The 13,821-nt window shown below is 37.3% G+C and overlaps 1 protein-coding gene across 1 annotated transcript in view; it reads right to left on the reverse strand.

The window, feature by feature from the left end:
• CDS1 (CDP-diacylglycerol synthase 1) overlaps positions 1-13,821 on the reverse strand; it is a 50,068-nt gene that overhangs the window by 20,927 nt on the left and 15,320 nt on the right. Inside the window, exons 3-5 of the mRNA XM_011356330.1 lie at positions 9,873-9,969; positions 4,195-4,292; positions 1,776-1,915 (exon numbers count right to left, since the gene is read on the reverse strand). Of these exons, the coding sequence (XP_011354632.1) occupies positions 1,776-1,915; positions 4,195-4,292; positions 9,873-9,969 (335 nt within the window). The remainder of the gene's footprint in view (positions 1-1,775; positions 1,916-4,194; positions 4,293-9,872; positions 9,970-13,821) is intronic.

Below are 13,821 nucleotides of genomic sequence, written 5' to 3' on the forward strand. Positions count from 1 at the left end.
AACTACCGATATGGAAAAAAATAAGATAGATTTAGATGTGTCAATTTAGAAACATCCATTAACTACATCAAGTGGAAAGAGCAGGCATAAAATAGTCCGCTCTCAGTTGTATAAAATAAATGAAGGAGAATGAACAATGTAAACATATAAGCTTGAATACTCAAAAAAAATTCTGCAATGGAGATAGTGAGTCCTTGGAGATAGTAATTAAGGCTCTTGAGGCAGAAGGAAGATTTCACTGACTAGTCCTTTTTTTTGGTCTGAACTTTTACTATGGGCATGTGTTATGCTTTCAGTTTTGAAAACAAGTTAAAAAAAAAAACAAAAAACAAAAAAAACCTAGTTAAGGACTCTTGAAACACACTCCCAATTCAGAACCCGTCCATGGTGCTCTGAGCCATCCAAACTCCACAGGTGCTCAAGTCAACGGCCAGCACTGACTGCAGCCATGAGAGCGAGCCATCTTGGACACTTAGCCCACTCAAGGTTAAAATGACTAGCACTACCTCAATTTGACTGTACCCACAGCAGAAGCCCTCAGTTAGAACTTCCCAGTAAAGCCCAGTCAATCCCCAGGACCATAAGAGAAAATAATCAATTGTTTTAAGCCAAGGGAAACTAAAAATCTAGTTAACAATTTCTGTCTTAAAATGGCAGCTTTATCACATGCATTTCTGTCTATACCGTCCTGGTAGCCCGCTAAAATAATGTTAAAAGAAATTAAGGTAAAAACCCACAGAGCAAAGAGAACTGAAATATCAAGGAAAGCAGAAGAGAAATGGCTGCAAAATTCGTAAGCTGGAAAACAGACTGGACTACTTTTAGCAGACCTGAGAAATCAGAGACAGCTAGCAGTATTTTCTTTAAAAAAAAAAAAAAAAAAACAAAAAAAACAAAAAAAAACTGAACAGCAAAGGCTTACTAGGAGGCATGGGTGAGGGCTGGGCTTCTACAGTATTAAGCAAAAGTCTACTATTAAGTGTGAGCCTGAAGCAAAGCAGTCAATTGTGAGAATAGAATAAAGATATTTTTTAGAAATGTATGGGAAAAAAAAGCATGTACCTTCTAAGCACATTTCACAGGAAACTATTGGGGGTTGTGCTTCATCAAAATGAGGGTATTAACCCAGAAATCGGAAGGCACAGGATGGAGGAAATGGAGAGGCCAAACCATGAGGACGGGTAAGCAGTAGGTCTACAGCAGCCAGTCCAAATAGGAACAGGACCACAGAGTTTTCTAGGACAGAGTTTCCGGGAAAAAAGGGAACTGATGCACTGATGTATGTGAACATCTGAAAAAGCTACTACCTATTGGGACAGACTTGAAGGAAAATTTAAGGATTGCTACACAGATATTCACAAATGTGGAAAAAAGGTGAAGCCGTTATTAAGTTCAGGAAATAGAAATGTAAAAAAATGGAAATGTAATCATAGATGCTACTCGGCTCAAAGAAAGTGATATTTTAGGTGCCTGTTTAATAGTGTAAAAAATATATTTAAAAGTTTCTTTACTACAATTTGCAAAAAGGAAATTTCAAATATAGGGAGTGACTATTAAGCGAGTAATTTTTAAAAATTTTTTTAAACCACTGTTAGGGAGAAATTGCAGTTTAAGACCCTAATTAAAAAATAGCTTTATACATGGGATGATTAAAGAGAGAAGCTAGATTAAAATATAACACATGAAGGATGTTATAAATTTAAATAACATAAATAAAAATAAACATGTAAAATATATTACCTACATATCAATACAGAATATTTTCCTTAACGTACCTGCCAGATAGAGGGCAAATGATATAAATCTATGGTAGCGAATGAGGAACTGAAGTTGCTCTTCTCTTTGAACAAATGTAGCAAAATAATCAGCTACAGTCTCGCCATAGAAAAAGTAGTTTACACACAGTAGAAAGTACCTGTAATTTAAAAACAATTAGCTTTTTTATATTTGAAGTTTTTTTTCCCCTCAAACTCCACAAAACTATTCTCTACACTTTGATGATGATACATAGATCAAAACCAAGTTCAGAAGACGCGTTCTAGATATATTCATCAAAATGTTGTTTTTTCCTGTTTTAAACTTAATTTCAAACTTAGATCTGTCGACAAAAGCTTACTAAATATAGTTTATACCTTTATTTAGCTCAAAATCTAATACCAGAGACAGATAACTAGGAAATATAGAAAATACTACACACACACACACACACACACACACACACACACACACACACACACGAAAATAAAAATTCATTCCCAACTACTCACAGCTCTACTGTTTTTTAATAGTAGAGATCCTAAGCCATATTCCCACCTGCCTTACACATATTGGTATCTTTCTCCTTCTCCTCAATGCTCCAGATCGACTCCTGGTGAGCAGTGCTTTTCAAGGGGTAGCAGTGGGGGATGGGAGGTAGCAGCAGGAAAAAAATCTCGATAAGTAACTTAAAAACTCTATAAATCGCCTGGCCCTCCTCGCAATCCTGACACATCCTTTCTCCCAGGGAGAGGTTGAACTCAGGAGACTTTGTGGATGGGAGTTTGTGTGAGGAAAAGGACTCGCCATACACTCACTGCCTTGCAGTTCCTCTGTGCCTCCTCCTTCAAAGGACAGGGTCCTGGGGAGCCAGGAGAGCAGAAGAAGAGAAAGGGGTGGCCTCCCTCTAGTACACATGGATGGAATTAGACCCCACTGTTCTCAAAGTAAAGGGCAAGTATTTTCATTTCTATCAGCTGCATTATGATTTTTATATTCTACAGTGGAAACTTTGGGCCTCTGTAAAGCTATCAAGGCCTACTCCACTCCACCAATCCAATTTTTTTTTTTCCCACTCTTCCCTAACAAATACCTTCTGCTCAGGAGGGCCAGGAATGTCTCACCATCTGTGGCACATGCCTCCTCAGCCCCACACCTAGAACCTGATGCTGCTGCTTCCCCAAACCAGAACTTTCTCTATCCAAAGCTTGTCTTCATTTCAAATGACAATTTCTCTCTCACCTCCTCCAAGAAGCCCTCTATAATCACTGGAGCCCATCCTGACCTACCTCCTTTTTCTCCTACTCTTAAAAGCAATCCTGCATGGTTTAGCATTTAATTATTCTCCAATTACTTAATTTACCTAGCATTTCCTGTACAGTTTGCCACTCATGAAATTGCTAGAAGGAAAGCTATTACCGAAATCTAAAAACTAATTTTTGACTATTCTAAACCCTAAAGGTGATACATTTGTTTTAATAAGATAGGGACCCCTCTGATACTAATCAAACAACTGTATTCAAAGGCATGGCCAGTTAATTATAAACTATTATATTATCATGTTTCCTGGTCAAGGTCTTGATAACTAAGGATTATACCTAAAGGTTTGAAATGATTTTAAATATTAAAATCATTTGGTAATTTTTTTTTTATATATTCATTTTTGCACACACACTATTTCATGGGCTGGTAACTGCCAGTGCTATTTACAAGGGTGACTTACACACCATCCCCACCAAAAAGTCTTCCTCTTTCCCTACCCTTCATGTTTCATGTCATGCGGCCCAGGGCCTAGAGAGACCAAAGTGGGAAGCAGCTAAAGTGGGGTCATCCCTCCTCCCACTGCTCCCCTCCTCCACCCTGGGCCTATGGGGGCTTAGGGAGGGTGGACCAGATTGCAGGCGTGAGAATGGGAGACTGACGTTCAGCTTGGGCTTCCCCCTCCTGAATAAACCATTGATCACTCAATAACAAAACAAACAAACAAAAACAACTATTCTCAAATCTCATCTTCCAGTCTGTGTAGGGATATCTAATTCTGTGTGTGGTCTCGTGTCAACTAAGGGGAAATAAAGGACAAGGTTACATATAATTGTAACATTTGATAAATGAAACTTTTTCCTACAATTGTAATCATAAGAGAGATGAAATGTATCCAACATTGAGGTGTTTTTTAAAGAAGACAAGAATGGTGTACATATTCAATATAAATTAGATATCTCTACAGAGTGAAAGATGAGACATGAAAATAGCTTTGTCGGAATGGGAGAGTTAAAGATCATTTTCTTCTTTGCAAAATTCAATTGCATTTTTTTATTCATCTTTCTCCAAAAGCAATCTAGAAGGTCAACTATGTGGATACTGACTGATCAGGATGCCTCCATTACAAACTTTAGAAAAGAGCCAGATTTTTATATCTGAAAGTTTTAAGTTACTTACCAGCTTAGTGTTCTAAACCATGGTAGGTCATATGAACGATAGACTCTGTAACCTATAGTGATAATTTCGTGGAAGCATTTCACTTGGATGCCTAGAACCTGAAACCAAGAGAAAACACTGACATATATTTCTCAATGTTTACATTTGTGCTTAATCATTTAATAAGTAGTTTGTTGTCATATGTATTTATGTCATATGTATAAATGGGTCTGTAGCCTACCCATTTTTAATTATTCTAAATGTCAGTAGCAAAATTTCAATATTCAACATCTCTAAAATCAAGAGATGTCCCAAAGGGGTAAGCAAAATGATATTTTATTGAGAGATCCTGTTCGGGGTAGGAAGAGGCAGAGTAAGCCAAAGGTTGAGGGATATTGTCTGGTTGGTGACAGCTGAGTAGGCTTAATCCCTCATTACCACTTCATTTCTTGAGGTTGTCCATCTCAAGATAGACAATCTTTTTGTCCACTTTGTTTCTTGAGTTACCCTAGGAAAATAATCACACGTGAAAGTTTGCTTGTGCATATTTATTTTTAACCATACACTCCAGTATACTTGCCAAGGATAAAGATACTATCAGGACAAATAGCTAAAACAACTTTACCTAGTCACCTGGGGGTTTGGGCACGGTCTTTTCATCCTTTTGGCTGTGCCAACTCTCCCATAGCCAGCTACATACATCTCTGATCAATCTAAGTGGTGCTACCTTGGCAAATTATAAGTAGCCCTCTACATTTGCAGCCACTTTGGCCAGTCAGCTGAGTCTATGCAGTTCTGTTTGCACACTGTCTTATATACACACTTAGTTTATATTTATTAATCCCTTTTCGATGGTCTATTTAGTAGTTCTTCAAACTGCTGCATCCACTAATCTGGGTAAAGGTAATTCCTGAGGATGTAACACTATATCCAGTGCTTGGCTTAGGTCAGTTCCAAGACTCAAAGAGCAAATACAAGTCGAACACTTATTACTATGTACTAAGAGATTAAAGTATTTGTGAATATAGCAAATTAATTTTTTCAACCTCTAAGAGTATACACCAAAGCACTTTTTGTACTCAGCCCTGGCGCTGAGAATGGGTTTCGTATTTTTTAAAGCGTTAAAAAAAAAAAAAAAGATTATGTGATAGAGACATATGTAGCTCCTTAAAGCCTTCTGTTCTTTTACAGAACAAGCTTACCAAACTGCCCAAGGATATACTTCTGGATTTCTTTTATGATCTCCACAAGTTAGCTTTCCCAAACTTACTGCTCAGGATATTCTTAAGCTATTTTTTCCCACTATACCTATTACATGTCCAATCAAATACTTAAAAAAGTAATGTGTCTCCTCAGCCACATGACAAAAATTATGCCAAACTACTATAAATAGTTCTTTCAAGAAAAAGTCATAAATGTGTTATAAAGGCAAGAGGAAATTTAAATACTGTCTTTCAAATAACCTTTGTACATAATATCAAAAGTTATTTTTAAACAACAAAAATCACAGACAGGGAACAATGCTAGATGTTAAGATAAAATGGCCAAGCCGTGCTATTTATAGAGCCAAGGGTTTCAGAGTAGGTAGAATACTAAGGTGGGCATGAGAAGTACAGATAGATAAGTCTGGACATAGGAAACAGCACAAAAGATTGGCCAAAGGAGTTTGTGCTAATCATGAAAGGACATGATTAGAGGAGTGTCTAGGGATGATAGAGGTGAAAAGAACTGACTGGAGAGGCAGCAAACGTAGAGATAGTAAGGCATCTAATAGGACAGCAGCAGGGGGATGAAGTACAAGGAATAAGAGACATTGAGGAGTTGGAACTGACTGGATTTGGTGGTTGAAGAAACTGGGGGGCTAAGGGATAGAGGGGAACACAGAATACCACTAGGAAAGCTTGGGAAATAGATTTATACATAATGGCTGGGGATGGGATATAAGTTCAGATTTGAATATGTTGAGTCTAAACCATGGTACCTATGGGTTATACAAATAAAAGTGCCTATTTTCATGCTGGAAATCTATTCAAAGAAAATCATCCTGCATGTGAAAAATCTTTACATTCTAATATGTTTAGGATAGTGTCATTCACAATAAAAACCAGAACGTAACCTGAATGTCTAAAAATAACACAAAGGTTAAAATAACTTAGGATGTACTCTGTTCCATTGAGTAAATGAATGCTGATGGCTGTAAAGACTGTCGAGCGACACAAAACATTCGATATTTAGTTTACAAAGCAGGACACAAAATGTTAGTCACATTATGAGCACCATCATGGTTTTTAAAACATAAAAAAAAAAAAAAAAGGATGAGAGGAAGCATATCAAATGGCAGTATTAATTTATTAACATAAATATTATAAATATAGCATATGTATGTATACATGTATTAATTGGGTGGTTGATGACTGGGTTAGGGGTGATTTTTTAAAATTATTTCCCAAATTAATTTTAATTCAACTTTATAACTCACAATGGGAAAAAAGCAAACACACTATTTAAAAGTAAATTATTTAATATATATTAAAACAATTATTATAGGAGTTTCCAAGAAAGTTGGGGGAGAAGGACTCCTATAATATCTTTTATATATTCACATCTGCCTTTAGATCAAAATATGCTTTAGTAACTCCATTCTTTAGAAAGTGTGACTCCAAGCTGTGACTGCAACAATTAAAGTACTATAAATAGAGGCTGAAGGGAAAAAGCTCATTTTAAGGAACACAAGTATGAATTTCATCTTAAAATAATAGCTATCCTTTCCTAGAAGCAAGTTTTTAATAAAACTCTCTTGAATTAGTCATTTTTAAGTACTGGTATCATAAGGCGACTGACTGCATGCTAGATAAATGTGTATGACTCAAAATATGAATGACCTAGTTAGGGATATGAACATGAATAAGACTTTAAAACACATAAAATATCAATTGAGTACTAATAGCGTGTCTATGTGTATATCCATCCATACTCAACATAAATATCATAAATACAGCATATGTATGTAGACATGTGCACGTGTGCATACATGTGTGTGCATGCATATACAATAAATCTAAATAAGAGCTATAACAGTTCAAATCTACTTTAACGAGATCTTTAATATTTTTATATTCTTCTTTGATTAAGCTCACCAAAGAAATAACTTGTAATAAAATGGTATTTTCCATTCATAATGGAAAAAAAATGAACAAAAAAGCCCAGTACTTTAGGTATGCTTGTGATCTCTCTTTTAAAAATCAAAATCCAAATACACAAGGATGTCTTTAAAGGTGTTTTGAATTTTTCCAGAAAAGGGTAGTTAAAAATTAGTTTCTGTCTACAAATTCTGGCCCTTGGTGTTACCAAACCAAATAGTTTAGTTTAGAGATAATGTCACTTATTCACATGAAGCCCACCAAACCAGCCTGAGTCAGTGTATAAGGATACTGGTGTTTTGTGATGTCTTAGATCAAAATTATCTTCTAAAGGGGAATCATAATTCAAATGATCCTCAATATTTTCAATGGCTCCTCAATGCTTTCCAAATAAATCCCAAACTGTCTCACATCGTTTTGCAAGACCCTCCAGAGAATCAGATCCCTAATCATTTTTCCAGGTTTCCTGCACTCCAAGAAAAGGGCATCACCTGTCTTTTTTTTGACATACCTAGTCACTTAGACCTTTGCTCACAGCACGCACTTACTCCACCACAAGAGATCCTCAAGGTCCACTCAAAAGTTCCTTCATCCACAAAACCTCACTGAGCTGTCTATCATCCAATCCCTTCTTCCACAACACTGAAAAGTGCTCTGTACACATTCACTCCTTAAATGCCCAAGTCCTGAGGCCGGTGGTGGTCAATGGCACTAAGAGCCCTCAGTGGGTTCAGTGTGAGAAGACTGGGGGCTGAGGCCCTTCCCTCGAGTCACACCTAGATAATGCTCACCCCCCACCTACCTGGCTTTCAGACTCAGCATCTTTCTGCCCTTACATTAAATCAGTCCTATACATTATCCATTTTCTTTTGTAAAAAAAAAGTTCTTCAAGATGTCAGCAAATTAACAGAACAGAGAAAGTAATTTCTTATTCATTTCTGTGACCTTGATATCCTCAAGGAAATACAAAATTAATGAGAGGACAAGAAGAAGAGTGAAAGGACCTTATGGTGCTTTAAGAGCTATTTTAAGTGGTTTCAGTAGTTGATGGAATTTTTTTCCAATCGTGTCTAATTTCAGTTTAAAACTTATTCTTTTACAGAATAAAAGGGAAACCATATCACATTACCCATAGCTTAGCACTCTGAATAGGATGGAATGGAGTAGGGGAAGACAGGTGAGACAGGTAAACAGACTTCTAAGTGGGCAAGAACAGCCAGGGAACAAGGAGGCGAACATATAAAGAGAGGCTAAACGAACCCACATCGGATGAAGAAAAATAAATAGTAAAAAAGAGGGACACTGTGCATATTCCTGAGAGCACACTCTCACTGCTCACTGCGAAACCACGCTCAGCGCCCGGTAATGAGTTTATTGAACAAATGCATTTCTCCTTCTCACTCTGACCACTTTGGGCTTCAAATGCGTCATGCTTCTTTGAAAGCTTTTATACACAGGAATCCTCTGCTGTGACCCTCCTTCCCCCAAGCTCTCCCTTTCACCTCGCTAACTCCTACTCAGCCTTCAGACCGCAGTAAACATGTTTCTGGACAGTCTCCCAGCTCCCCTTTTGCTCTTATAGTATCCTGTTATTTCAAATGGTTATTGCAGTTTTTATTTATACATCTGATCAACTCTTTAGAGGACAGATAGTAAACTCCATGACAACAGAAACAGGTGCATTTTCTTCACCACCACCATATCATACCCCAGAAAAAGCACAATCCTGGCACATAGCAGGCATCTTGGAAGCATTGGCTAAATGAACCAATTAAAAGCTTTAACTACTTGTTTGGCTTCATGACTTGCTGGGCTTCGCATACACAACAAAATCCCTAAGTCCTAGAATGGCTTCTGCTTGCCTCTCTGGTCTCATCCAACACCTTCCACACGTACAACATGCAAATCCCCCAACAGAACACATTCTCTCTTACCTCCATGCCTTGCCCATGATATCCCCACCCCAGAATGCCTTCTCCTGTCTAGGCGCTTCTTCAAGATTCAGCCATGGTACCATCTCTTCTGAAAGTCTGCCCTCATCTCTCTCTCAGGCTGGATTAGGTACTTTTTTACTGTGCTCTCCCAACAAGTCCTAGCACAGGACCTATCCCACTTATTTACTATCCTATTTATTCATATGGTTACTTAGATGTCTCTGTCATTAGACTGAGTTCCTTGAAGTTAGGGATCTAGCTAACAGTAATATATTAAGTTGTGTGTGTGTGTGTGTGTGTGTGTGTGTGTGTGTGTGTGTGTGCGCGCGCACGCGTGTGTGTGTGTGTTTCTGTTAAATCTACTGCTTGGCACAATGTCTGACAAAAGGACATGTATCTATTACATATACCTGGTCTCTACTGAATAAACACATTGAATGGCCATTTTGCAAAGAGAAAAGATTAGTCCAGGCCATTTCATAAACTAGAAGATGCTTAAAAGAACTAAACTTGCTGTTACCAAATCTTGAATTACCTTTTTATTTATGACATGCTCAAATTACTTCAATCATATCAATGCTGAAAAACAAAGCAAGGGATACTTAGAGAAATATAAAATACTTACAAGAAGCATGAGCATAAAAGATCCCATATAGATGATCAGGAAAAACAATGAAATCATAGTTAGAGTAAGAATTCCACGAATCCACCAGTTTTTCCACCTAAAAGAAAATGTTTACAAAATTAGCATTACATGTGTTCTTAACCTTTTGTGTGTGTGTGGTTTCAGTATTGAGTTACCAGACTTACGGATTTTACCTAACTATACTTTAAGAATCTCTTACTTTATCTCATATAGTAACGACAAAAATAAAAACCAAGCAACTCAAACAGCATTCGATCACTCGCTAAGAGCTAAATGAAATGTAAACATTAAGTTAGCCAAAGAAAAGAAACTAAATTTTGCACATTGTGAACACGGATGAATCATGAAGCCAGGCAGCGAGGTGGTCAGCGTGGATGTGTACACATTACTGCCAGGGTCATTTGGAAGGGAAGAAGGAGCCAGGTACAAAATCCCCCTAGAAAGATGAATAATCCTTTGGGGTGTTAGACAAAAACAGTAATGATTTTAAGGTGGTAGAGACAGAGAGCACGGCCTTCCAGAGAGAAAAAGTAAAGAAAGGCTGACACAGAACTGAAAGTGGGGAGCACAGTGATTTCACTGAAACAAAGAAGGCACGAGGAAGTCAGTCGCAGAGGACAAGGCCAGGCTGAAAGTCACTTCCTTCTATTGCTCAGTGTGCTGCTGGCTTTCCTTGGTTAGAGACTGGGCCATCGGTGGAAAAGTATTTTCTTATCCTTGAGCCATCACTTGTCCCTGCTGGCCTGGCAGGCTGAGAATTGATCTCCCTCAATCCTCGGGCTGATGTCCCTGTGGTACCCAACTGCTCCCTCACCCACCCTCACTCGCCCTGGAGCCTCACACTTCACCCCTAGAGTACCTTACAAGTATTGTCACTCTTCACGGTCCTGTTATAAAAATGGCAGAAGCTACTGTATGAAACATGCAAAATGATTCTAATTCTACCTATATATGGATGATAGTTACTGAATCTAAAATTGCTGTCCCTGCTTTTATTCATTCTACACTCATTTTACTTATACTCACAGTAAAGTTTTTCTTTAAGACTGTTCCAATTTCTATGAATTTAAATGATAGCATTTAAATTACGTTACAAGACATTTGGATTCAATTTAAAGTATAGTAACATATATGTACAATATCTAAGCACAGGTTTTTATTCTCCTTCCCATAAAAGAAATATTAGCTGATTTCATCCATTTATCAAATACTGATTACATTTCCTGCTTTCAACCACTCTCCAGTATAGTCCAGATATTTCTTAACTATTCTTTTGTCATGTCATTTCTGCACTCAAGATTTAAAATGCCAACAACATTAAGTCCAAACACTTTTATCTAGCTTCCAAGGTTTTCCATAAGGTGGTCAAACTACTTACTCGACTTTATTGCCCTCTACTGTTGAACAAACTATGTAAACTCATAAATTTCTCACAGACTGTAAGCAAGTGTAGTGAACTGAAGTGAACTGAAGTGAGTGTAATGTCAAAAATGCTACAGCTGAAAGGGTCCATTTAGTGTCATAGATCTAACCCTTTATGGGTTAATGAAAAGATTAGGAAACTGGGCTAGGTCACAGAGCTCATCAGAGGTAAATAAAGGATGTAAGCCAGTCTCCTGATAATCCTGTCCTGCATGCACAACACCCAGAATGTAACTTAGCCCTCCCTTATAAATGATCTGCAGACTCAGAATCGAGAACCTCTTCTAGGGAAGAGGACACTACCTGTCAGAAATCAACCCCTAAGTAGATGTTGCCAGTGTCTACGTGTACTGTGGTTAGATGCTTGGCCTCTAACTGCAGAGACTGGTAGCTGCTGAGAACCAGAGGTTTCACAGGGGAACCACTCCCTTCATATCATCCAAAAATTCCACAGGAACTAAAAACCGGGCCCTCGAGGAATGTATTCGATCCAGTTGCTTTTACATAGGTATTTCCCCTCTGAGAAAAATTCCCTTTCCCCAACAAGATCAAAGAGTTAATTCTCCTGTTTAATTTAACTAAATTAAATTTCCCAAGAATACCGAAAACCAAGTTAAGCACATACTCAAACATTATATATGTTACTGATAACAGTAACCAGGTGACTCCCTTCAGGGGAGAAGCACTGAATTTAAAACAGAGCATGACACGAAAAAAAATTATCGTTACTAAAAACCAGAAGATAGGCTGATTCTGAATTGAAAATTCTCAATTTCCTTTACCATGCTACCATGATCACAAGAGAAAAAGCCATAATTTTGAGTCCAAGTCATCACTTCACAGATTGTTTTGGAAAAAGGAACTCAGCATCAGTAGAGGAGAATTTCATTCAAGTCTCATGTCTCAGGGGCCTGTATGAGCCAGAAATGAGAGTTCTAAAAGGTATATAATTAAGTAGTGTCCTTAAAAGTGATTTTCTAAAGTGGTTTAAACACTTATTGTTCACATCAATTTTGAAATGTACGATGACTTACCATTACCTACCACTATTCAATGACAAAATTAAAAAAAAAAAAAAAAAAGAAAGAAACCTATTTCCTAGTGACAAAAGCCTCATGAGTCATCAAGAACCTGGGCTAGCAAGGCAGTTCACCTGAGCCAAGAACTGGGGTGCAGAGGTGTCCCTCAAGAATAAACATGAACTCAGTGGACCATCTGGCAAAGAGCATGAGTTTTGAGAATGCCTATCTACCAGCCTTTGGAGAAAGTGGACAGGAAGTATGCAGGTTCCCATAAAGAAGGAAAGTGGCATTATGGAGGCAAGAGCACCAGTAAGAATATGCCTGGATATTTCCTTGGTTTCTCAGCCTCAGTACTAGTAACACTTTGTGCCAGATAATTCTTTGTTGTAAATTCTATGCATTATAGGGTATTTAGCATCATCTCTGGCCTCTACCCACTAGATGCCAGAGGTCTCCAGACATTGTCAAATGGCCAATGGGGGCAAAACCCAGGCATTTTCCCTGGATGAAGACCACTAAGCTAGACTCATAGCCGAAGAAAGGTTTCACTAAAGCACAAAGCCAGACTTAACTGGCTAATGAATATTCATATACACAGGTCAAGAAACAAATTGGGACAACTTGCCAAGTGACTAAAGACTTTTCGGGCCCCTTCCAATTAACAACTTAGGCTCTTTCTAACATTATATACTAAAACCTTAAAAATGAGCAAGCTATTTTAATTTTAAGATTTTATCCTGAGGAAATAATTATAGATACTAAATAAAAGTTAACTTTGAAAAAAAAATGTTTAATGCAGGATTATTTTTAATCATGAGAATTTAGAAATCACCTAAATACCCAGCAATAGCTGTTTGGTTGAGTAAATTAAACTATAGTCATACAAAGGAATATAGTACGCATCCTTAAATATTTAAGTATATTTAAGGATGTTGTTCCTAATACCATAGAATGAAACTGACAAGAGAAAAGCCGGAAACAGAACAATGCTATTTTTACATCACACACCACACACACACACACAAAATATGCAGAAGAAAAAAGCTTCAGAGTAAAGATCACAATATTTTAAATATCAGTGTCTTGGTGGGAGGATTATAGGAGTTTTTTTGCAATTCATGAAAATTTCTTATGTAACCGGTATTTTTAATCCTATGCATCTACAACTTCTAAATCATTGTAAGGCAGACAATTTTGGGTACTAGATAAAGAGACTAAAATGAATAAAATATAGATTATGAAACAGTTGTGTAATCTTTATTGTGAAGTTTCTTGAGAAAATTGAAACTAGTCTCATATCATCTATTCATTTTTCAAAACAAATTCTTTCACAGACAGCATGATGACTAGGTTCAGAATGGGATTCTATTGCTTACCAGCTACATGACATAGGATATTTAAAATTTCTGTGCCTCAGTTTCCTTGTTTATAAAATAGGTATATATCTACCCATGTTACACAGTTGCTGTGTGACTAAGTTAGTT

This window comes from Pteropus vampyrus, unplaced genomic scaffold (assembly GCF_000151845.1).
Source record: "Pteropus vampyrus isolate Shadow unplaced genomic scaffold, Pvam_2.0 Scaffold25, whole genome shotgun sequence".
Lineage (NCBI taxonomy): Eukaryota > Metazoa > Chordata > Mammalia > Chiroptera > Pteropodidae > Pteropus > Pteropus vampyrus.